At 43.4% G+C, this 26598-nt stretch overlaps 1 protein-coding gene, 1 long non-coding RNA gene and 1 pseudogene across 3 annotated transcripts; 1 reads left to right on the top strand and 2 right to left on the bottom strand.

Annotated features, from left to right (window-relative positions):
* Positions 1–139: 139 nt before the first annotated feature.
* Positions 140–1727, bottom strand: LOC120106519. The gene is made up of 3 exons (XR_005508649.1): positions 1096–1727; positions 881–984; positions 140–751 (listed from the first exon to the last, which is right to left on the bottom strand). It is a non-coding gene; the product is annotated as an uncharacterized LOC120106519 (long non-coding RNA).
* A 13250-nt stretch (positions 1728–14977) lies between these two features.
* On the top strand, positions 14978–20960 carry LOC120106514 (annotated as a pseudogene).
* A 401-nt stretch (positions 20961–21361) lies between these two features.
* Positions 21362–26035, bottom strand: LOC120106515 (glutamyl-tRNA reductase 2-like). 2 transcript variants are annotated; one of them, XM_039119448.1, is made up of 4 exons: positions 25489–26035; positions 23157–23398; positions 21861–23004; positions 21362–21774 (listed from the first exon to the last, which is right to left on the bottom strand). In XM_039119448.1, the coding sequence occupies exons 1-3, from the start codon at positions 25748–25750 to the stop codon at positions 21871–21873; spliced, it is 1638 nt and encodes a 545-aa protein (XP_038975376.1). In that variant the 5' UTR covers positions 25751–26035; the 3' UTR covers positions 21362–21774; positions 21861–21870. The 2 variants fall into 2 exon arrangements, with proteins under 2 accessions (XP_038975376.1, XP_038975375.1); XM_039119447.1 differs by having other exon boundaries at positions 21362–23004.
* Between the last annotated feature and the right edge of the window lie 563 nt (positions 26036–26598).

Below are 26598 nucleotides of genomic sequence, written 5' to 3'. Positions count from 1 at the left end.
TTTTTTGTTCGGCTGGGATAACAAGGATGGATGAATGGATATATGTTGATTTGTTTTCTCTACTGTATAGTGTAGATGGATATTGACTTGTTGGCTCTAGAATTGAATTGGACCTTTCGCCTGCATTGTGATTCATCTCGGTATCCATTCTCGATCGAGATTGCCGAGACATCAAAGTTTCTAGATCATATTTTGAAAGAATTACCCATCAGATACTTCATTTGCATCCAAAAGTTCACTTTAAAGTCATCATATGCACGTTATGAACTCATAATGTTATGTAGGATTCTCCCGTTTTAACCAAAAAAAAAAAAAAGAAGTCATCATATACAAAATCTCACAGATTTCATAAGCAAAGGAAACGAATGGCCGGTGGGGTGTAAAAACATCCAAAGAATGGCATGAGATACAAGTGCCCCTTTGTTTTCCAAGAGATGCCCCTCCTCCGCTTCCTCTCCTCTCGTCCCCTTCTCCAAGTCCGATAGCCCTCCCGGAACCTGGACAACAACGGCCCCTCCACCTATCCCTCTCCACCGCCTACGGCGCTGGCGACCTCGGCTCCTCAAGGACCTCGGCACTATGTGATTCTGACGGTAGGCTGGACAGCGCCACACATTGAAGAAACATATGCCGTGCCAAGCCCTGCCCAGTATGACTTGGATCGGCTTGAAATCTGAATGCTGATGAAGACATTACTGTTTGGTCATATACGGTTGCCCTAGAATGATTTAAGCAGCCAAGTTCATAACTTCTAGCATGAAAAAAACCCAAAGAGATAATCATGAGAGATTACTCGAACACTTATACCACTGATTCAACAAGAAATGACACCATAAGTAATGCAGATTTAGATGTCCTAAGATGAAAGAAGTGAACTCACAAAGGGGTATAATAAAGCAAGAGCGCAGCAGAGTAAACCAAACCCATATCCCAAGCGCATACTAGAACATGATTCCATCTTCAGCCCAATGCATTGCGGCTGAACTGGCGGCCACGAACCAACAAAAAGCACGAACTTATAATGCTTGTCGGGGGTAGGCAATATGAATGGCATCAGCAGTCAAATATGAGCTAAATCAGTATGAATCCAATCACCTGGTCTGACACAGAGATCGCCCGCCGGTGCCTGGCCGGCAACCTATTCTGCTGCTTGATTTCCCTTCCCACAGATATGTGAGACATTAGAAGAAGTAAAGAAGCGTCTCCACGTGGCAATTATCTTGAAACCAGGGGGAATGCTGCATCCGACCTACCGAAAGAGAAGTAAGCCATGTTACGACGACAACCGAGTCTCCAACCAACCAAACAATATGTTTATTTATTTGTTTTGTGATGGCAGCATGCATCGGGTAATTAACTAAGTTTGGAGCAATCAAACAATATGTTTGACGATGAAGGTGCTGTGGGTACCAGAGCAGCAGCAGTGCAGCCACTGATGAAATGATAACATGGTCGGAGACAGATTCAGCTCGCACATTGGCGGAAGCACGACGAGGTGATATTTTTCACTTTTTAGCGGTGCGGACTGAAGAACGAGGCCATACCACGAGGAATGGCATTAAATCGGCAAAGAAGCTCGTGTACTCTCTCCAAAAAAAATTAAAAAGAAATCTGACAGCAACGAAGAATTCAGCGACAGCCCTCGCATTGCACGTTAGGACCCATCTTACACGCGAGCAAGGTGAATTGCGCTTAAAGGACAATGCGAACTAGTGCAAGAGCACAATTTGCCATGGAAATTGTCGATGACAAAATTCTGCCCAATTATGAATAACAGCAGGAAAGAAAAAAATAAAAGAGAGAAGATTAGAATAGTGCAGAATATTGTCTTCTTTTAGTCGCTTTAGTTCTAATCAGCCTTTTTACATTATCCTTATCGCATTAGCTTTCTTAGGTTAGCTTTCTGATCTCAGTCTTTTCAAGCCGGCTTTCTTACATCGACCTTCTCAAGTTAGTCTTCTCATATCGGCCTTCTCACCTCAATTTTTTGAGCTCGGCTTTCTCATGATCTCATCTCAACCGTCTGAGATAGGCCTTCTGGTTCTTGTTGGCTTTGGGAGCTCGGCATTTGGAAGCTCCATCTTTAAGAGCTTTGCCATTGGGAGATTGGCTTCGGGCTTGGTAGCTTGACCCGATGTTCTATTGAATTGGGTCTGGGTCGAAAATTAGTAGCCGAACAAGAAATCAGATTAGGTCGAGGTCACTCATGACTCGATCCGACCCGACTTATTTCACCCTACTAACAAGAACTAGTTACACCGACAATATGATAGTGGTCAATACTCAGACACAACTCAGTTTGGGCCGTACTTGGATCACATATTACTTGGTTAGATAATTTAGAGGTGGCAATCAGGTCAGGTCGGATATAAATGGGTCAGGTCAGATGCAGATCGGATCAGAAAATCATAAACCTGAATCCGACCTGTTTATTAAATAGATCAGAAATTACAACCTGATCTGTCATGTTTAATAAACAGAAAATCTAACCCGACCCGATCTGTTTAACCTGTTTAGCCCAACCCATCCTTACCCGACCTGTTTAACCTGTTTGTCCAACCCGATCCGATCTGTTTAACCTATTTAGCCCAACCCTCATGAAACCTATGGATTTCAAACACCTAAAAACAAATTGGGCTTTAACAAAGCTACAAACTTTCTTCAATTCCCTGATAGAAATTCAAATCCTAAATTTCTCTAATATAATAGTTTCGCATTGTAATGAGCTCAATCGCAACAACAAACACTTCAGTAAATTACAAAAAAAAAACATTATAAAAAAAAGAAAGAGGAATCGTCGAATACTAACCAAAATTCTGCTCTGAGAGGCGAGGTTCCTCCCTGACCCCAGCGATTCGGAGGGCTTGAACGCCAGGCCGATGCTGCGGAGTGTCTCGAGGGTCTGGCGATAGGGGGAGACATAGAAGTAGACCTTCCAGTCGGCGGCGCCGTCGCCGGAGATGAGGTCCCGTATCCGGACACCACACGCCTCCGCCTCCTGCCACCCTCGAGCTGTGAGCCTGATCCTGGGGTCCTCTTCTTCTCCTCCTCCCCCTCCTTGCCCCCGCCGATCTCCCTCGTCCGCCTCCGCTGCCGCCTTCTTCTCTCTTTTGAACTCGAACCGCATCTAGTCCATGGACCCCGCTGCCCGTGATGCTCGGTGGCACTCCCTCTATGGCCTCTCCTACCCTCTCTCTTCGCGAACCTCCTCGATGAGCTCCGGCCCCTTCCCCTCCCCCTCCTCCTCCCCGTCGACCACGCCCTCACCCTTGCCCTCTTTCGCCTCTCCCGCGGCCTTTCCTCCCCAGCCCTCAAACTCTAGATCTTTGAGGAGGAAAGAGGTCACTCACCGGGAGAAATCCTAAACCTAATCACCGGGTAAATGGTTATACGATCGAATCTGATCGATATATTAAACGGGTCAGACATCTAAAATATGTATCTGATCTAATTAATAAACAGGTTAAACGGATCAACCTATTTACCATCCGAATCTGTTTAGGCCAAATCCAAATCTATTTATGGCGGGTTTAATACTGAGTCGCGTTGGTGGGTTGGGTCATATTTTGCCATCCCTAGTTAGAGTTGAGTTTGAGTCAAGCTATTTTTTTTTTTGGTTATTTGGATCTCAAACTAGGTCTTTTCTACTTAAAAATTTGCCCAGACCACGTCAAGAAAATAAAATTTATTTAGATCTTATCAAGTTGTAGTGGATTAAGTCATGACTAAGATACCTAACCGTGGTTGGTTCGCCACTGAAATCCAGAGTTTCCTCGGTACGGGGCAAGCTATAAAGCTGAAAAGCTCGGCGGGTCGCCCGTTCATGTCGGCAAGGCCAGTTAGGGATCAATGTTAGTCTCCAAACTGCTGTCAAAGAGCTGGGTGATGACGACCTCCCTTGGTCCGATGTTCTTGTACCCAATCTAACCTGAAATAGAAAACACGTAAGTCCACTTACTAGAGAATATCCAATAGGGACATCCAATGCCTAAGTGCTACTGATCTCAAGAAACATAGGAGGTTTAAAACAACAAAATGGTAATATGGTGGTCGAATCAAAAAAAACTTACTTAGAGGACCCCCAAGTGTGCTTTATATAAAAGAGGGCTAGCACTTATTGTCGAGCAAAGAGGGCATATGCATTAGCTATTATGCTAACGACCTGCACATCTCACTTGAGGATCACGTTCGTATGTTTTGCTCATATGGATAGTTCACACGTCATGCACGTAAGAAAATTGTTAGCAATTGTTCATTGGACTATCACCAACTGGAGAAGAGTTTGAAATTTGAAGGACTCTCTGTGCGTCGTTTAGGTTGGCCATGTGGCAGGATCTCAATGGTCGGCCTATGGCTACATGGCAAGCTCCTATTAGTAGACTTGTCATGTCAGCTGTGGTCAATTTCGAGATATATCACCTACTATGTTGTTTACCAATGTAAGAAATTTATTTTGAAATTTTTTGTAAGACAACAAACAAGTTTAGAGAACTCGCCGAAGCTTTCCTCTAGCCGGGCCATTCGAAACTTAAGTAAGAGATCGAAAAAGATATTTTGGTGAGAACGAAGGAGGAAAGGCAAAGAAAAAGAGCATCGACTAGTTGAGTGTGGGTGAGCCACCTTTCGTGGAGGACCTTGGGTTTATTTATAGCTAAATTCTAGATCTTTTGGAATCATATCCTTAGAAACTTGATGTCGTGTTGTAACAATTTGTTGACATTGCGTAGCAACCTAGCTACGTGATGGAATGGTCAGAATCCCGTGCGCATTTGAACGAAGGGTTTGAGCTGCTTCCGATGTGAAAAGGTTCTACTTGGCTCTGATCGGCTGCCAAGGTGAGAAATTTTGGCTTTTTAGGTTTGTTGCTTTTGCTCTGGTCGCCCTGATCGTCCGGTTGGCTTGATCTAAGTAGATGCGGAGGCTGCCATGTTGGTCGTGACGTGGTCCAATCTGTCGAGATCATGTAGATGTGCTTGTTTAAGGCTACAGCGGATTTATTGGTCTACAGTGTGACTATTTTAAGAAATGAATATTATATGTCATGAGTTGGACTTCATTTGGTTAGTCAGCATACATCAATCCATTCATTGTGGTACTATCGGTTTCGGACATTTGTTGTTAATATAGAATATATAAAGGAGTGGGCAACGACTCTCATATGTAATGCATTTTTGGGTGCGAGGAAAGGATGTTTAGAAATAAAACGAGATGGCTGAATATAACTACAAGAGGTGGGTGGCAGAATATAAAAATATTTTTTTTTAAAAAAAAGAAAAACAAAATTTGTGGAGAGGCTCGATGCCTCGTTCTATTTTAATTTCCACTGTTTTTATATCAGATCATTTAGTTGGAGAGAGACGAAGTAGAGGTTAGGATTTTTCTTGGTTGTTCTGCAAAGTAGAGAGAGATAGAGAGACTCCGGATGCTTTAAGTTCAGATCTCTGGCAATGGAAGATGACAAGATGGAAGATGACAGGATGGAGAACAAAAATTGTACTTCCCTCTCCCTCGCGGAACAATCGGCGCGAGATGGAAGCGGGGCAGAGCGCGCTAAGGGAGGCTCCAGATGATGGACAGCTTAGCCGATCTCGCCCAGCAAGGTCCTAAGGAGACGTTACATCTAAATAAAAAGTTATGAGGTGGCCTCCATCGATCGTGGGCTGCACTAACCGCTCCGGTGCAAGCCCTGATCCGCGAGCTGTCATCACGGAACCCAAACAGATTGAACTTTAAAATTCTAGATTTAGCTCTAAGCGCATAACCCAAAACTCAAAAAAAAAAGGAAAAAAAAAAATTCTAGCCAATATGGAGAGATGGTTGATGGAATCCAGGCCTAACTTGCTCGCTCTTTCTCTCTCTGACATTAAAAGCCGCCTCCAACTTCAAATTGGACTTCCGACAATTTAGGCCTATTTAACGTCCATCTTTTGAGAGGATAAAAGAGATAAGGGGCGAGTGAAGTGAGATCCAGCTTGGTGACCTGACCCACTTACAGCAGTGTGTGCGAGAGAGAGAGAGAGAGAGAAGACAGGGATGGACACGCATCGTGCGGATCGATACTTCCCTCCTCCCCCGGATTCGCCCTGTCAGGATCTCTTCTCTCATTGGACACGGGTACCTATCAATCCATCTACCAACCTTACCTCCCCCGCTAGCCGACTCCCCTTCAGAGCCCTGCCTCGGCAGGTGCACTGCTTCGAGCGGGTGAGGTGACCTTTTTCTCTTTCTTTTCCCCTCTTTTCTTTCCTTTTTCCTTGATATTCTTGTCGGAAAGAAGGACATGGAGACGTGACCGGGGGAGGCGTTAGCTGTAGCCATGGTGGAGATCGGAGTGCGTGTTCCTTGATGTTATGTATGAGTCTTCTGGTTCATGGACCTAGCTTTGCTATTCATTTTATTATTATTATATTTCTTTTGGCCCTGTGCGCGTCTTGTACTCGTTTTGCTGACGCTACCTATCCGGATCCGAGCCTTCTTCCAAAAAAAATTTATAAATTCTATATAAGCATTCAAATATACCCACTATATAATTAATATAAGACTAAATATATAAAGATTTGTATGCACTTCTCTGATTTAAGCTCATCAAGCAAATAAATTTATTTTATAGTATTTTCTAATTTGCATAGACAATATACCACGTTTGTTATATTACTGTTTGTAATAATCTAAACTTTATCCAAAAAAAATTAGTCAGAAAATATTATTTAGGCTCATTGTTTTTTATAAGTATTCAAAATTTATCCGCTATCTAATCAATGTAGGACTAAACACAACAAATTTTTTTACGTACTTTATCCAACCCATTCTAGATATACTATGAAGCTTTGCAAAAGAGCAACTGACTCAATCCTAACTACGTCAAGCTTGACTTGCAAATGGACTACAATAATAACACCATAAAGATATATATCTTGGCTTGACACATGTTGGCCTAGCCTGGCTTTAATTGTATTTCTGCTGAAATTTTAGAGACAGGTTGGCTTTCTAACTGGTGCTCCTTATTAGGTGAAGTATGGCTCAGGACGTGTATTTGATTGGTTAGATGAGGGTTAGGTTCATTCTTAACCTGGCTCATTCGAGAAATAGTTTTTAGAAGTCTAGAGACTTCGACCTCTCTAAAGGCGATACCCGTATGTTTTCTCCTTCCTTTCATCGGTCCATTTACTTTTACTTTCTTCTTCGAGGGTTTCTTTAATTGCAATCAGAACTTCCTCGTATGCTGGCAGTTCTAAACAGAGAGCAAGTGAGCGACATCCAACGACAAAAAAGAGAGAAAGAGAAGGCATTTCTCATTTAGCTAAAATAAAAAATCTTAAATAGATGAGACTGTTTTTTTTTTTTTTGCCTCTGCATTGTTCCAAGTAGTAATACTTTTCTCATTAGATGTCATTTGACAGTACTTTATTTTTTATTCTTCTAAAAATAACTTTTTATTTTTTAAAATTTTAAATTTTAAAAATATTATATATTTAGTATAGTTAATTATTTTTAGAAGTATAAGAAAGATGATGACAGTGATGGTAAAGCCAGTAGAGGTTGTAGAAGAGATAACGATGGTAGCAATAAGGGTACTAGCAATGTAGCAACAATAATAATGATGACGAAAGCATCTACAATATGGTGGTAACAATAATGATGGTAGTAATATGGTAGAGATTCTGTTAGATATGGAAATTGTTGCCGCTGAAAATTGACTAGTCCTTGGCACTATAGTGATAGATATGATGATGCTGAAGAGCACGGTGGTCGCAGCTGAGATCCTTGTCGTATAGCAGTGCCCCGACTTGAAACAACACAAAATAAAAAAGTCCTCTAGCCAGAAGGTATTCGATAGGGAACTCTCCGATGTCTAAATTAGTGTAGTTCTTAGAGGAGAGGAGGTTGCCTCTTAGGATGTTAGAGTGTTTTCTAATGCTTACCTCTCCTCTTTTGTGTATGTTAGGCCGAGAAGTTTTCCTACTACTAGAAGATGCAGGCACGTGGCTTGGTCTAAAATGATTGGCATGAGTATGGTTTAGATATCGAGTATAAATGCTTTGCATGCAAATGATATTTTGCTTGTCACATCTATGGTGCCGTGATGATTACTGGGTCCTCCGGTATGGATACGGCCAATTATAGAAGGCTCGTGATAGGTAAACTCGACGGTATGGCGCCGAGCCCTTCTGGTGGACCGCTCCTAATCCGCTATGTACTGGGGTTGTAGTGTGCGTTGATTATCTGGTCCTTCTATTAAACTGTAGCGAGATTAGAGACGTATCAAGGACTATGGTGATGGCGATGCGAGTGATGGCAGCGACAACAAAGATGGTAGTGATAAAATAATATAAGTTTTTTAAAAAAAATTAAAAGGAAAGAAATAGTAAAATTCTTTTACTTTTTCTTTTTTCAAAAAATAAAAATATTTTAAAAATAAAAATAAAAAGTATAACATTAAACAATTTTTTCTCTCGATTTTTGTGATTTTATTTTCTAAAAATAAAAAATGCCAAACAAGTTCTTAAAAATAAAAATATATTAAAAGAAAATCTTATTCCAACTGTTCATGTGTCGTACATCCCTCCATTATCAAACAGAACTTCGTTGTGCGATGGCTTTGGCGACCAATTGTACGTTTGGTGGTCCTCTGCCCGGAAGGAGAGGAGAGAGGAGAGAGGAGAGAGGAGGGAGAGAGAATACTGATTGACTTGTTGCAATGGACGTTGCTGGAAGTCTGTTTGATGTTTTTGTCTTGATATTTTTGCCTGGGAAGAGAGGGAGGGAGAGAGCGGTGGGGCACTATCGTAGCATGTGACATCTTTATGGAAGCTTGAGGCTCCTATTTTTTATTAAAAATTTTGAACCCTCGCAGAATTTTTTTTCTCTCTTTTAATTTTTCTTCCAACATTCCTCCTAATTATTATTATTATTATTATTATTATTTTAACTGTTCGTGAGTCAGCATAGTCGATGTATACCAAATAGCATATCATTCTATATAATATTAAAGTAAAATTGAAGTACAGACAAATAGTATAGGGCCTCCATTAGATTTTTTGGAGAGCAATTTTTGGAACCACAACTTGATTGTTGGTGGTTTTAAAAATAATTGGTTGGTGTGGTTCTAGAACTTCTAATGATTCGTTGTATATGTGGCCGCAAGAGCGGCCCAATGCATTTGGAGGCCTAAAGCGAACTCACTAAGAGAGGCCTTTTTTTTTTTCTATTTTGTCTTCGAGACTTTTCTTGCAGTGGGCCGGCCTATGGCGAACTCACTAAGAGGGCATTTTTCTTTTCTGTTTTGTCTTTGAGGTCTTCTCTGCGATGGGCCTTCTTTGGGCCGGAGTCTTAGGCGACTGCCTCATCCGCCTAAGGATTGGACCGGCCCTGCATGTGGGCAAATATGCAGACTCTATTTTGATTCGATATTTGATCCATAATGGATGGCTTCACCAATATCAATATAGCTGGTTTCGCTACTATCACTTATCTTCTTAAGTGGAACAATACTAATTTTTCAAAATGGAAGCATATGGTCAAAGCAAACTTAATGTGACAAGGTTTATGTGATATTTTAAAAGTGTCAGAGATAATGCCAATAGATATTCTCAATAATGAAGCTACAAAAAAAAGTGAAATTTAAAATTTTAAAAAATAATGTAGATTATTCAGACTTTAGTTGATAGAGAAAATTATCACTATATTCAGAATATATAGAAATCGAAAAAAGCATAAGTTTTTTTTGCAGCTATCCACTTAAGATCTGTAAAGACGAGACATATGAAACAAATGTTGTTTGAAGAGTAGATTTTAGCTTCAGGCTTTTCTAAAAATCTAAAGTTTGATGGGTTAAAGGATAAATCAAGTGCAGAAAGAAAAAAATTTGGAACACGAGGAGTCTAAGGAGTCCATTATTGGATGAAAGTAAAGCCATTGATTTTGCTGGTGAGAAGATTTGGATACGGCAACGTGGACGCTTCTCGTGTTGTTTGCAGTTCCTTGGCTGATGCTTCTGAGTTTGAAAAACTATGCCATATAGAAAATTTGAGAAGCTGGTGTGGTTGGTAGTCATCTTGTCAAGGTGGTGCGCCCTTGACAGGCCAGCAGCAATCTCCCATGGTGGAAGATCATGCATAGAGAGGCTTTAGATGTAAGTGATGATGAAGCCATTGAATTTTCTGGTGCTAATAAAGTTGTGCCTTGAAAAGGAGGATGCGTCCAAGAAGTCTTACATATGACTTGGAGGCTAGCAATTTGGACTAGGAGTAAATTGGGCGGCCGGAGGTAGGCACTGTAGTCTAACATGTCTCAGGCAATGGAGTTGATGGGAACTCAGAACTAAATGAGCCTCTCGAGGTCTCTCCGGCTGATTATGGCAACGATCAGCAGCCGTATAGATCCTTTGACGAATACACTCCCGTCAATACAAGGTGCTCGAGAACATTTAGCCCGGCATCCTCGAGCGAGATCTTGATGGGAAGACCATCTTCTACCTCAACAAATCCGGCCGTTTTTGTCATTCATGGACCCCATGGTGACAATATCGTTCATCGATACTTACGGTGACTGGGGGAGCCTATAATGATGGTGCTTTCTTTCGCAAGAATCCCACCAAAAGTAAAATAAATCCATTTAATAGTTTCATCTCAGAATAAAATAAATTTATCTAATAATTTTGAATTTATCTAATAATCTTAACCTGCATCATCCGAATAAATTTTCACCTACTCCGGCACACTTTTTTTTTTAAAACCGACCTCTAATGATATAATTATACATTAAAGCCCTTCGGTAGGACTCTCCATAATAGATCCGGCCCACCTAATAATTTCTCATCTGTCTTGATATACTTTTTTTTTTTCTCTAACCTATCTCTGGTGGTGCAATGAGGCTAACTTGGAAGAAAATAGAAAATTCTTCTACTGAAAAAAGAATTTCTTGATGGGTTTACAAATTTTCCGGAAGGAAGACATGAGATGCTAAATATGCAAATCTTAAGTTTTTCGTTCCCTCATCCTTTTTCTATGAAATATATGATGGCCGAACAGTATTTTTTTTTTTCTGTTTTTCTATCTTTTCTCAGTTTCAACCCTACAAAAAATTGCTGTATTTCTATTTTCTCTACATGAGCAATATTAATTTGAAAATACTCACCGTTTATGTGCACATACGGCGAATGCTGCAGACCACCAATCGTTTCATGATGTGGGTCCCCCACCGATTCACATGACAGTGGAGGAATTAATTAATTTGGCTCATGACATCTCTACATAGTAAGATGCGGTATACTGAATGGGCTTTTCGATTAGTTAATTATTGCTTGTTTGCGATAATGGTCGTTGTGTCGCAGACTAATAGCTAATGATGATCACTTCAGAGATCATTCTTCTTCCGAAAGACGATCCTATGAAATGATGGTTGAAAAAAAAACCCTATGGTTATGTTATGAACCCCCTATGGTTACTAGATTTAACCAAAGCAGTGTTTTGTTTTTCTTTTTGACTTCATGCTATACGATCTGGCAGTGATGTTGCATATATTTAGGCAGTGAATCATGCAAATAGGGTTAATTTTCCACCTACTTGAACCTGAAGTATAGCAAACAAATACCTAGCTTAGATGGTATCAGGTGCGGCACGGAATGCAGGAGATTCTGATTTCACTCCATACAACCATATGCCATCGTTTAAAGAGAATGGCTGTAACTTTTTTGCTTTTTTTTTTTGGGAAGGATCATTCTCGATCTCACATTTTTCCATACCGCACGTGCAACGCACGCGCGACGAGGTTAGGTTGTCTTGCGGAGGGCAAACCGGGTAACCGAGTTACAGACGCCGGCCGAAGCGGTCGCAGGAATTTCCTGGCTAGAAAGCACTCACGTACCACCGGCCCTGCCCAATTTGATTATGTTTCGACGGATTCCATTTGCATTTAATTGAGATGGTGGCGATGATTGATTACTCGACCGGTCCGGCCGGACCCAACACCAAACCCGGACGGGAACAGAGACGATCAAAGGGTCTGGAACCAACGCCACAAGGTTCTGATTCTATCCTCCTCCGGTTCCTGACCAGCCAGCCGTAGGTCGAGCCAAAAAGTCCTCCCGTTCCTAACCAGCCAGCCGTAGCCCGTAGGTCGAGCCAAAAAGAAAAAAAGAAACAAAAAAAAACAAAAAAAACAAAACCACTTGGTCCTCTTTTCTCTCTGATTTTTTTTTTTTCTTTTCTCATCCTTTTAACGCCGCTTCTTTTTTTTTCTTTTTCTTGCTGACATACGCCGCTCCTTCACGTGACGCGGCAACGTCGAAAGAGACGTCAACGCGCCTTCCCGCCGACGCGTGGGAGACTTTTCCGGCTAGATAAGCGGTCCCCCTTCCTTGAGGGACTGGACGGCTGGAAGTACACGGAGAGGAGGAGAGCTGATGAGCGAGGTCCATTGGTTCAGCTAGTCGGAATTAAATTGATTTATTTATTCATAACAGGTAACAAATCAACGAATCGCCTAGCCTCCGCAGGCGCTTTCTCTCGCGGGGCTTCCGGGCGGAATTAACAAGTTGATGAGGTGGACACGCGATTGCTTCTCCTTCTTGTTTAATCTAATCTTATTTACCTTCAATTGGAGTCGTGCACGTACCATGCATGCACCTGGACTAGATAATTCATCCCATATAATTTTATTAATTAATTTGAGTAAGTAATATAATACTTATTTAATTATTATTTCTAAAAAAAATGTCTTTGTTTTGTTTCTTCCCTGCTATGGATTACGCCTAAGTGCTGCTGATATTATGCAGTCGAATTAGATTAAGCTAATTAGACGGATCGCTTGGTTGCGTTGTTTGGGTGTAGGATTGCTGGATGTGTTGAGCAGAACAATCTAGGTGGTCTCTGCAGTGGTCGTCAGGCCAAAAGTGCTGGGGCGAGAGAAAGCATGGTTCAACACCTTCCAAATGTCACTCGCAAAATTTCTATCTAATATTGCAAGGAATTGGATTTCTAATGTTCTCTTTTTTATTTCCTATTTCTGATATTTAATGCACGAGAAATTAATGAGATAGTTAATTTCTTCCGGATAACGTTAACAAGAAAGAGGAGCTGGTTCTTTCTTTTTTATCTTCTGGAGATTTAATATGAGGTAGACTAATGACTAATTTCTTCTTGATAACTGATATGTTAACTAATCACGTAAGATTTTTTCACGTATATAGTACAAGAACGAGTATATTACTTGATTTTATTAATTGATTCAGAAAATTTTAATGACTTACATGATCGGACATTTTTACGCTCTCTATCTGTCTCCACGTGCATCATTAATTGATAAAAGGTCGAGACGTTGCGGGAGACCTTCTTCATCCAAACCGACGCCATCGATAAGAAGAAAAGAAAAACAAATAAAGAAAGAAATAAAGCAGATGGAACCGGTCATCCTTATTATTCCATTAGTCATTAGTTGTTTTTGTTTTTGTTTATTTTATTTTATTTTTTCACATTATCATTTCCATTAATAACTAACGACTGGCAAATGCGGATGCGTTTCGGGCTGTCAGGGCAACCTTGTCACCCTGGGGCCCGGGAGAGGCCATTCAATGCAGTCCACTTAATTTTCACGGGATGCACCAGCTGAACGGAACGGTGCTACGTTACCGTCTGGAATACCCTATTTTAATTTTTGTTGCTACCGCGTCTTAAAAGCATTCCGCTCGATTCTGCTTGGAGATGCAAGGCCCTCTCTATTGGAGATTCGTGCGATTCGGTTGGTGGCGCTTATTGCATCGGGAGGTCCAGATTTCTACGGAGATGATCGAGGTCGAAAGGGTCATCACAACCACTGGTTATCGATCGCCGTCGGTTTCGAGTCAGACGTATGCAGATTGCGGATGGATGTTCCGGCAAGGAATGGAGGAGTACGTAGTAGGCAGCCAGCACCAGCTCAGCAACCGTAGAAAGACGTAAAGCAGGGAGAGAGCATGGCATCCGGATGGGGATGGGAAGACTTTTGGCTGTTTTCTCGACATGTGATCTTCGGATTCCGTCACTACCCCTCGTCCCCAGCTTTAAAAGGGGACCCCGGGCCACGCTTTCCTTGCATCCATCTTCCCCCCCGTCTTTCTTCATCTTGGATTCGGAACTTCGCTATTCCACCACCCTGTATGGTCGTTCCCTTCGTTTCCTCCTCTTAAGGAGTATTCCTTTTTTCTCCCCCTAATTTCTGTCCTCCACTTTGCCGCTTCAACCCCGCGTTTCCCTTCTCAAGGTGGGCTCTTCTTCTTCGCGTGCTTTTGTCTCGCTCCTCCCCCGCTTCTCCTCTTATTGCCATATTTTGGATGGAGGAATACGCAAAAGAGGAGAGAGGAGTAGGAAGGGCGGAGCTCCGGAGACTAGATCAGATGCGAATTAATTCGATCTTTCTTCCCCCCATTTTAACTGGGGGTGGGGGTTCTGCTCCTCCTCGCTAGGATTTCGTAAATAATCCTTTAACTAATCATGGACGAGATGGGACCATTTTCTGCTGCTATCTGCGAACACCAGATTCAAGCTGGAAAAAGTTCTTTTCTAATATTATCATGATTATATAAACCCTGATTGCGACGAAGGTTGGCATTTCTATCGGACCGTAATTTCATAAGGTCTTTCTGGATGGCAATACGACAAGTACATGTATTGGGTGGCCGCGAATAGATAAGAAGAGGGCTTCTCTGCTTTGATTCCTAAATAGGAGACTTCTAATTGTTATTTGTCCGCAAGTTACGAGATTTTTGGTGATTTGTTGTTGTTGTTGTTTTAAGAAAAAACTTACTTTTCGAAATCTCGTCTCAATGATTTTTGTTTTGTTGTTTTTTTAAACAAAAACTTACTTTTCGAAATCTCGTCTCAATTTAAACAATTTTTTCTGCTGGCTCTGTAAGTGCTTTTCTAGCCGTCTGTCCCTTTTTTTTTCAGATAACGAAACAGAGCTTCCTATTTTTATCGTATAATTCATCTGTTTGCGGCAGGGCAATGACGGAGAACGGGGATTTCAGCTTCGCCATGGACGCCAACGCGGTGGCCCGCAACGGGTTGCCTCGGATCCAGACCCACGGCAGCGGCAAGAAGAAGCCGGATAACGGGATCTGCCACGACGACAGCGGGCCGCCGGTGAAGGCCCAGACCATCGACGAGCTCCACTCGCTCCAGAAGAAGAGGTCCACCCCACCACCCCCATCAAGGATGGCCAAGGTGGCACCGCCTTTGCCATCCTCTCCGAGGAGGAACGCCACAAGCTCCAGCTCCAATCCATCAGGTCAGTTCCCTCTATCTCTATATACGTCATATATGCATCTATATCTACGACCACTATACGTAGATCTGCTTGTGATTCCCGAAAAGAAGATTACATTGGCAAGGAGAGCCGTCCGACGGGTCCTCCTCATGGCAGTGATTGGATTGTGCGCGTCGGCTCTGCCTGGGATTCGTAAGATTCTGGTAGGGCCTCGATAGCAGGACCCGCTTCAAAGACGATGCAGTCGAAAACAAAAGAAAATCACCTTATAGCAGCTCCCGATTGAGGCCTTCAACTCCCCCACCCACCCACGCGCACACAACAAAAAGAAGGGAAGGAAGGAAAGAAAAAAAAAAAGCTACTTTAGGCTTTTACTCGTGGGACCCGGGTTCGGGATACTTGCATGCCACGGGGATGGACGGCCATGGATGCCGTCTTACCCTCATCTCTTGCCGACGCTATTACGTATATCATTTTAATAATGCTTCTTATTTTCCTTTCGGAGGGTATATAGAATAATTTGCTTTCTTGCCTCCACGGCCGGAAAGCGCGCCTTCAAATACGGGAAATCTGTGGCCAAAGACCACACTGGGGTACGTGTTTTGTACGCGCGTCCTCGTATGATGATTATGATGCCCAAGGGAGGGCCCACCTGGATTGGTCGCTTCTACGGTTCGACTAAGATATCACAAAAAATAATAAAGAAAAAAACCACAGGACCGTGCAGTCAGACCCGGTCCCCCGGCTTTACCCGGCTTCTCTCTCTCTCTCTCTCCTGCTGCCAGCTCCGCTCCCACCCAGGCGTCAGCGTATGAGTTACAACCGTCGTCCAAAAAGTCTCAGGCTCCCGTAAGTTCATGAATATACGATCGATTTCTTTTTCTTTATCGTTTGGGTTCATGTACTTATAGGGATTTTTTTTTAATAAAAATAATTATATCAATACTTTTAGAATTTTGCAGTAGTCCTTTGAGCTGATCTCAGTTTAACAGCCAAAACGTTCTTTATATCTTTGATTAAACTGTCGAATTTGCATCCGTTGTTGGATTGAGGTTGGTAACCTAGATAATGAAGGTTCCATATGATAAATATTAACTGAATTGCCGGCGTCCACCAAAACAAAGGAGGAAAAGTATCCATCGTGAAAAGCTCACTTTAGGTTATTTCATTCACCAGTTGATGGGATATGCAAGCAATCGTGATCTTCTTTTTTTCTTCTAATGTATATACGACCTCATTTGCATGTTTGCTCACGAGCTGGTATGGATGATTCATGGCAGTGCGTCGCTGGCGTCGCTGACACGGGAGACAGGACCGAAGGTGGTGAAAGGCGACCCGGCGAGGAAGGCAGAGACACCCAAGGTGGGGGCGGAGCACCACCACTACTTCACCCCCACCATCAGCATCAGTGACAGCGCCCTCAAGTTCACCCACGTCCTCTACAACCTTTCCCCCGCCGGTAATTGATTCTTCCTTATTCCCGCTCCACTCCCATCCTTTTTATTATCTCTTTCCTGGGGCACCTTACTTTTCATGTCACCTGAGCCCATAGCTTGTCACGAGCACCGGACTCTGTCCACCATTTTCTTGGTGGTCAATTCCTTGGACCGAAGCCTCCAGGGGTAGCCTTTATATTTCTGGGGGTGCTGTGTGATGTTGACCTCTCACTACTTTTCAAAAAGGAAGGCAGTTTTGAGTTTTTTTCCACCTTTATTCACATTAAGGGCCCGATATATCTTCCCCCAATTTGTCGAGATCTTTCCGGAGCACCGAGGTCACCCCCACGCATTTTTCTTTTGCCTCGTGACATGTCCCAGTCAGCTGCGGTCTGACTGTCTGGCTTGCGAATGGCATGCCCGTGGTTCATAGGAACACATACATTGCATTAAACTACTGTAGAACTCCTCAACTAGTTTTTGATTCTTATTTTTTTCAATTGTCCGAAGATATTAATAAGGAATCGATTTTATGATTCAGTTGCTGATTGTTCACGAACACTTAACATTTTAACGATTCCATACGTTGCTACTTGTAGGAGCCCCTTTTTTTTTTTTTGCTATTGTTTGTCATCCGTCTCTTCTGTTCTTATTTTAATATGGATAAATTAGATATCAATTATCTTACATTCTTCGAAGTTATTTGTTCTTTTATGTTGCAATAGCCCTTTTTCTTTCGAAACTTTTTGACGAGTTCTCCCTATTGCGTTCCATATTCTGGATCATGGCGTCTTTACCTTGTTTGTTCCCAAGCACCAGACTTCTGACTATGCTATGATTTATTGCTAAGACAGTTTTTCTTACTGCCGTCTTCATATTTTTTCTGCACAATAATAGACATAAGTGTGGGCGATTAGCATCTGACGTGCTGCTCCACCGGTTTAGATGTTGACTTGTTTTCTCGAGTTTATCATATTAACCGATGACTTATCTCAGACAACGACAGTGGTATGAAATGAAAGTAGACATCCTCTGCTTTCTGTGTGCGCATGTCTGACAAAAAAATTGTATTCAAAACAGAGCTATATGAACAAGCCATTAAGTACGAGAAGGGATCATTTATAACGTCGGCAGGGGCCTTGGCCACCTTGTCCGGTGCGAAGACAGGTCGATCTCCAAGGGACAAACGGGTCGTCAAGGATGAGACCACTGCAGAGGAGCTCTGGTGGGGAAAGTAAGTATCAGTCCTGCATTCGTTCTGTATTTGCTTGAGCATATCTCGTGCTTGATTTGTTAATTTCTTTTCCTTCCGTTGTGCATTCAGGGGCTCACCGAACATTGAGATGGATGAACACACGTTCCTGGTGAACAGGGAGAGGGCTGTCGATTACCTGAATTCTCTGGAAAAGGTACCTGCAATACTCTTTTTTAATTAAAAAAATAGTCCGAAATATAGAATTTTTGGCTGGGAATTGTTACTAATGCATAAGGGGGTTAGGTATGTCGTGGTGAGAGTTGTATAGAGAAAGTTGGCTATTATTGAGTACTTCTGGGAATTTCCTGGGAATTTTGAGGATCAAACCGATATGTATCATTTGACAGATCTTCGTCAACGATCAATTCCTGAACTGGGACCCGGAGAATCGGATCAAAGTCCGGATCGTCTCGGCGAGGGCCTACCATTCCCTATTCATGCATAACATGTAAGTATGAACACCAAACAGAATAGTAGGATACGGTTCGTTTTTGCAGTACCGCCTGCTACGGTTATCCAGATAAGTAATCCTCTTGTCGTTTAATTGCCTGCTGTTACGTTAATAAAGTCTTATATAGTAATAGATGCCGCGTAGGCGTGGCTGTGTTTGCTTTCGAAGACGATGGGCAAGCATGAGAGTTCAGTACGTAAGTAGTGGTAAATAGTTGTTGTGCATACGATGACTGGATGGGTGACAGGTGCATCCGGCCCACGCCTGAAGAACTGGAGGATTTCGGTACTCCGGACTTCACGATATACAATGCTGGACAATTTCCATGTAATCGTTACACGCATTACATGACATCCTCCACTAGCGTAGATCTAAACCTCGCTAGGAGGGAAATGGTCATCCTCGGCACGCAGTATGCTGGGGAGATGAAGAAGGGTCTGTTCAGTGTGATGCACTATCTCATGCCTAAGAGACAAATCCTCTCCCTGCATTCTGGCTGCAATGTGGGCAGAGATGGTGACGTTGCCCTCTTCTTTGGACTATCAGGTAAGTTCCGACTCATCGGAATCTGGTGCCGTCACCTGCCCCACCCCGCACCCGCGCTCCTCTCTGCTCTCTGTCCGGGACCTAATTCGCACCTCCCCATATGTGAATTGTGATTCATTGATGCTGAATCCCCTGCCATCGTCGTTGATGACTTCTTCGTCTTTGCGCAGGCACTGGGAAGACAACTCTGTCCACCGATCATAACAGGCTGCTCGTCGGAGATGACGAGCACTGCTGGGGCGATACCGGTGTTTCGAACATCGAGGGTGGCTGTTATGCGAAGTGCATCGATCTATCGAAGGAGAAGGAGCCCGACATCTGGAACGCCATCAAGTTTGGAACTGGTGAGGATCTATATCATGATATCACTTTTTTTCAGCTTATTTCTTCTACAGAACAGATCTCTCTCTCTCTCTCTCTCTCTCTCTCTCTCTCTCTCCCCTTTTGTAACGAAACTTGGGTCTCCTGCAGTGCTGGAGAATGTGGTATTCGATGAGCACACGCGGGAGGTGGACTATTCGGATAAATCTGTTACTGGTAATTCTTCGCCTTATTGATCATGAGTAAGTTGGGTCGTACCATGAAGATGTCTCGAATTTAATCATGTTGCCGTGATAATTTATTTTGGCAGAAAACACTCGTGCTTCCTATCCGATCGAATACATCCCCAATGCAAAGATCCCGTGCGTTGGGCCGCACCCTAAAAATGTTATCCTCTTGGCATGCGATGCGTTTGGCGTGCTCCCACCTGTGAGCAAGTTGAGCCTTGCTCAGACCATGTATCATTTCATCAGTGGCTACACTGCACTGGTACACAATTTTATCCTAAAAACATATATAATCTTTTGTTTTTTTTTTAAGTTATGGTTTCATATGTTGCTGCTGAAAAAATGAAAAAAAATAGGTGGCTGGCACGGAAGATGGCATCAAAGAGCCGCAGGCAACATTCTCTGCTTGCTTTGGAGCAGCATTCGTGATGCTCCATCCCACTAGGTATGCAGCAATGCTGGCCGAGAAGATGCAGAAGTATGGCGCCACTGGTTGGCTTGTCAACACCGGCTGGTCGGGTGGAAGGTATATATAGAGCAAAGCTGTCCGATGATTTAATTAAAATGCCCGCTTGCGAATCATCCCTCGTGTTTTTTTCTTCTATTCGACATCCTTCGAGCTTTTTGTTTTCAGGTATGGTGTTGGGAGTCGCATCAAGCTGGCTTACACTCGGAAGATCATTGATGCCATACACTCTGGTAGCCTCCTGACCGCCAGTTACAAGAAGACGGAGGTGTTTGGGCTGGAGATACCGACCGAAATCGAAGGCGTGCCGTTCGAGATCCTGGACCCGATGAACACTGTAAGTTGCCGCCTATTAATCTCTCCACTCCTTTGCGTTCATCCTTTATATACCGAACCGTAGTTACCCATATTATCACCGCCCAATACCATTGCAATGGATCCTTTCCATGCGAAACACCCTTCATAACATGATCATACACCTGAGGCCTCTAATGGTTTTCGTTTGGTGTATAGTGGGTGGACAAGGCAGCCTACAAGGAGACTCTGCTGAAGCTGGCTGGTCTGTTCAAGAAGAACTTTGAGGTGTTTGCGAACTACAGGATTGGAAAGGACAGCAAGCTGACCGAGGAGATCCTTCATGCTGGCCCGAACTTCTGAACGACGGATGGTGACAACCACCTTAGAAACCTAGTGATCCTTGAATAAAATTATATATATATATATATATGTGTGTGTGTGTGTGTGTGTGTGTGTGTGTGATCTATGTATGTAAAACTCATTTTTCTGTTCCCTAGTCGAATGATCCTTGAATTTTAAATTCAGTCTCTGGATGCACAAATCCTTTGATGGCTGCAATAATGCTCCCTTGTATCACGACTATGATCGTTAGCCTGTATTGGAATTATATAGCTTTTGCTTTATGAATTTTCTGATCCAGTAGGATGATCAGGCTCCTATCTTTACAAAAAGGAGTGAATAGGGTCTAGGATCTTTAAGAAAAGGATTTTGCTTTTCAGCGAAGGGTGCCAGCTAGCTAAGGCTGGTTTGCTTCATGAGCTACTTTTCAGTACCTGTCAAGATTGTACCCAAAAGATGGATGCCAATTTCTTGTAGCGTAGATGATCATAGACTCATGAAAAATGGCCATCTCCGATCATACCAAAACACAAACCTCCTAATTAAACATTGCTACTTCAAAAGAAAAGAAAAGAAAAGAAAGGAAAGGAAAAGTCCCTCCCACCCCGCGGCCGTGCCGCTCCTCTCTCTCTCTCTCTCTAGCAAAATTAAGAAAAACATGATGTCTGCCGTGGAAGCAAAGCATTCCATTAAATACCTCCATCGATCTGATTCTGCAGAAGCATGACCAAGCCCTGGTTGATCAAGTCTTCCGCACGTCTGCCGCAATCAGCAGCTAGATAATAAAAGCAGGTAAGTTCCTGCCAGATAATACCGTATGGTGGGTGCATAATTCCAACAACACAAAGCATAAACCAGCCGAAAATCTTTTCAGAAGGAAATGCTAAACATTATAGAAAATAAAAATCAATGTACTAACATATTATTTTAGAACTTGGGACCACGACCCATTAGCAAATCAAATTCACCTCTGTTACCGAATCGGTTCCTATTAAAACCAGAAGACCATCCATCATACATCACCAGCTGCAAATGAAACCTATAGAGAGTTCAGGAAGTCTTTACCATATCTCTCTACCAAGAAATGCCGAGGGGGTTTATCATTTCCCAATATAGTTGTTGAACTCAATGAGAAGCCGAGAAGGTTCTCTTATTGAAAAGTAGAGGATCAGTGAAGTAGAATGTGCAGACACCTGGACCCAAAAAAGTGTGAAGATGAACGCATACGGATGAAAGACCTCTTAACAGTGTAGCAGGCTAGCAGCAGATCATTCAATACCTCTATAAGTTTAACTCCGAGTTTTTTCCACCTTGGCTTTAATCTTTTGCTCCATGATTGCTTTCTCAGTGTCTAGACTGAACATCCGATTTAGCGCATGCATATTTTCAAGGGTCTCATCAAGTGTTCTACTGTCACTGCCATCGCATCTCAAGTGCTGCAATGGACCATGAAGCAGCTTGTTAACTATACCACTGCTAAGCTCTTCTATAGCCCTTCTCATTTTCTTTGTCAAAGCATCATCCCCAATCTTTTGTAAACACTTCTCAAGCTCCGAAGCCTTGATTCTATCAGCATAGGACCTTAATTTTTTGATAGTAGGGACAGTCTCCAGAGAGTCCCTCCATGCCTCAAACCGCTTTAATTCTTGAGTGATGATTGCTCGAGCTTCCATTGCTTTCCTTAGCCGATCTTCCTTGTTGGCTTCCACGACTGACTTAAGGTCGTCGACATTATACACTCGTGCATATTCAAGATCTGAAACACAGGATGCGACATTCCTAGGAACAGAGATATCAATGAAAAGCCTCACAGCCCCAATAGCGTCGCTCACAGGAGGCAGGCCTTCAACATGTTCTTTTAAAAATAATGGTGTCTCGGATGCTGTGCTCGTGAACACCACATCAGCTTCAGCAGCAGAGGGTAGCATGTCAGTGAAAGGTCTGAAGATTATTTCAACATCCTTCATTTCCTCACGTATAGCATCAACCTTTTCCACAGACCGATTTACAACCATGATCCTTTGGAATCCCTTTGCAACAAGATGTTTGATCACAAGTTTCCCCATCTTGCCAGCTCCAATAACCAGCATCCTGGCAGATGGCAAGTAGGACTTCGGAAGCTTCATCAGCGCTAACTCCACTGCAGCTGAGCTGACAGAAACTGCGCCAGAGGATATGTTAGTCTCACTACGAACACGCTTTCCAGCAGTGATTGCATCCTTGAACATCCTGTCAATGTTCTTCCCCAATCCTCTGCTACCTTGCCCAACTCTAACAACTTGTTTAACTTGTGCAAGGATCTGTCCTTCTCCCAGGACAAGGGAGTCAAGCCCAGCTGATACTTCAAACAAATGCCCAGTAGCATCACTGTCACGAAGCATAAATAGATGCTGTCGGAGCTCTGAAACAGGAATTCCACTAGTCTGCATTTTAAACAGAATAAAGAAGCATGTGACTGGTTGAAATACAAAACACTCGTCCACATCCCCATTTTCTATAGTCAAAAAGAACAACTAGAATACAAATGCAAATGCATAAGATGAACACCACATTAAATAACTTAAATATTGATTACCTTAGCCATCCACTCTGTCACTTCTCTGATTCCTCGATGCCAAGACAAAACCACCACATATATTTCCATTCTGTTGCAGGTACTGAGAACAGCAGCTTCTTCTACATGATTCAAACTGCAAAGCTCTTCGATAGCACGAGGCCATTGAGCCTCTGGAACAGCAAGTTTTTCACGCATTTCGACTGGAGCTGTGTGAACACTAAGACCTATAACAGCTATGCTGCTTCTCTCCTTCATATATCCTAATAAGAGTAAAGCACAATATGGTCAAAAAAAAAAAAATGTTGCATAACCACCACGAATATCAACTTGCTAGAATACAGACATCAAACACGTGTCAAACAAGTGAAATAATATCCTAATAAATGCATAATCTGATGACTGTGAACTAATATCCTAGTAAATGCAGATTCCGATGACTGACTTCAAGGAAAAGAAAGTGCACAACAAGATCATGGTAACACAGCAAACTTTTCTAAAATGCCAATTGTCTAGAACATCCAGACATGGACATCAAGACAAACTCCTCTTCCCATGGGATTGGAGACAAAATAATTAATTAATGCATATAAAGGCAATGTAAAGTTGAATACTCAATAAGGCTAACAAGTTCACAGAATACAAAGGGTGAAAAATCCTGATGCATACAAGTATTAAAACTGATGAAAGTCTTTAAGATCCTTGCCAAACAATGAAGAACCCATCTCACACCATGGAGATCCAAGGGGTACCATATGCTTTGAGTGCAAGATCAAATGACACCACGGAGATCCAAGGGGTGCCATATGCTTTGAGTGTAAGATCAAATGAGAAATGATCAGACTGTTTCCTCTACCCTCTGCAAAGGCTCCACTAGAGCCTTTTTGGAGTCTAGAAGTGGAGCCACATGAAGGCCAATAAGCTCACAAATAGGAAGTGTGAAAACCCCACGATCCACACAAGTATTAAAATGGATGAATGTCTCCAAATCCTTGCCAAACGATGAAGAAGCCATCTCACACCATCGACGTTCAAGGGGTGCCATATGCTTTCAGTGAAAGATCAAATGAGATGATTGGACTGGTTTCTCTACCCTCTGCAAAGGCTTCACTAAGGGCTTTTTGGAGTCTAGTAGTAGAGCCCATGCAACTCAAGTTGCAGGTGCAGGCCAGCTCACTTGTTTATTCTGTAATTTAAAATGCACGGTAAGTTGAGTTGCTAGTTAGGCTGCAAAGCAGGGCTATCTTGCGGTAGGTTGACTTGTCGTTAAAATGATCGTAGGGCAAGTTGCAGTGGCTCGAGTTGGGGCCTTAATTTAAAGAATGAATTTTCTCTCCTCCTCCTTCCCTTCCCCTTTCCTCCCTTGCCCAAATCTCGAGTCCCTCAATGTTGCCACAGGCCCTTGTCACATCTAGGGGGCCATGGCGACCTCCTCGTCCTTGAACTTCATTATAGCAAGCCCCTCCTTCTCCTGCTTCCCTTCCCCTCTCCTTCCCCACCCTGCTTTTGAGTCATTTCTCGCCACCAGCCCTCATCACCAGCCCTCCTTCACCTTACCATGAATTTTTACCGCACCACACTCCTCCTCCACTCCACCTCCCCTTCCACTTCCACCCACCCTCTCCGAAACTCTCCTTTACGTTCTCTACATCCTCAAGGCTTGCACCATCATCCGGCTCCTCGCCCATGGGCACCGAGGTCCATGCAAAGGCCCTCACTGCCAGTGGCTCTGATGCCAACCTCTTCATCCAAAACACCTTTATCTTCATATACATCAAGTGCTCCAATCTAGTATTTGTTGCAAGGTGTTCGACGGAATGTCTGTTAGAAACACCTCTCTTTTCCCCAAACTCTCTTACTAACACAGGAAGTAAGCTACCTTATAAGTCAAGTACTGCAACTTGAGTTGCAGTGCAATTTCAACTACATTGGCTCCAAACTGCCCCTTGATAGGGCCACAATTACCACTCATCTTAAAATGATCAATATTTTTTCAATGAAAAGAGACGATCTAGGGAGGAAAACTTTGCATCAATGCATTCCCTCATCTTGTAATATTAAAACATGAACATCCCACATGCTTACATGACATCGCATCTCAAGAAATTAATGCAAGATTTTCAAGGAAGATAATTGAGGTCGCAACAATAACACGATCAAAAAAAAAAAAAGATTAATCGATTGCAAGCCCTTTATACCTCTTCGGAGAGGGGATCAACAAAAAAAAAAAAAGGAAATCAACAGGCAGAACATCCACTTTTCATGGAGAAATATCTCTTCAACTTTCGAACATGCGTCTAACAAAGCAGCAGCAACAGAAGCAATGGGCATGGTGCTGGAGGGAATGACTTACGGTCAGCGGAGATCTTGAATTGCTCGAGAGCCGAGGCGCTGGACGCCCGGGATGCTGTCCTCGCTTCCACCAGATCCACCGTGGCCTCGCACCGGGGGCTCCCCCGAACCCTCCCCCTAGGGTTGCCGACACAGACCGGAGGTCTCGGGACGACCCGGAACCCGGGCAAGGCAGAGAACGGGGCATTCGAGCTCTTCCGACGAAGGGAAGGCGCTGCCTTCGGCCCCAGAAGGGAGGCCACAGAACCGCTCACGACCGCCATCGGATCAAAACCCTAGCCCTTACGAAAGGGAGAAAAAAAAACTTTCCTTTTTTCTTGGGTTTGGGTGTCCGTTTCTTCTTCTGTGGGAACAGAGAGAGAATTCGAGCGAGCGAGCGAGCGAGAGGAAGGAGCGCCGCGTCCGCCCGATCGCCGCCTCTCCCCTCTCTTTCTGTATCGATCTACGTATCTATCTGTACCTATCTACCTCTCTCGGGGTTGCGCTGTGTCCGGACTTGAAAGGGGCCAGTTGCGGGGGCAAAAGCCGGCTCCGGTGGAATGAATAAATGGACGGTCAGGAGAGGAGGGAGAGGAAGAGGAGGCTGTTGGGCGCGTGGGCCCGCTCTTCTCGTGGTCGGGGCCGGGGTTGGGGTTGGGGTTGGTTGGTGGGGTCCGCCGGGTGGCGAGCAAGGATGGGGTCTCGGCTCTTGTTCGGCTTCTGATTGGTCGGTGCTACACACGCTCCATCCACCCCCCTCGGCTCCACTTCTTCCCCCGATCTCCTTATCCCTTCCATTTCGCATTGGTCCATGGTTGGACTCTTCTTTCCCTAATCAAATTCCGGTGATTCTGGATAACTGGCATGACTGCAGCCGTGATGTAGAAAGTTGGGTTTTTCTTGATGCAAACTGGCTCGAAGATGTGAGGGGCGTTCGAGTGCCTGGTGAATGGCCGTGCAACTCAGAAGCTTTTTGCATAAAATCCTAGTTGCTTGTGCTCATTTACATACGTAGCTGTTTTATTACGTAATTGGTGGTAGGATGTACCTGCTCTCTCCTACCCCCCACCCACCGGACCAACGTTGGTGGGCCCCGTATTAGGTGGTGAACCAATTTTTCGCAGGATTTATC

This window comes from Phoenix dactylifera, unplaced genomic scaffold, assembly GCF_009389715.1.
Source record: "Phoenix dactylifera cultivar Barhee BC4 unplaced genomic scaffold, palm_55x_up_171113_PBpolish2nd_filt_p 000554F, whole genome shotgun sequence".
In the NCBI taxonomy this organism is placed as follows: Eukaryota; Viridiplantae; Streptophyta; class Magnoliopsida; order Arecales; family Arecaceae; genus Phoenix; species Phoenix dactylifera.
The sequence above is the reverse complement of the archived record's forward strand: the minus strand, read 5'-3'. Positions and strand labels throughout refer to the sequence as shown.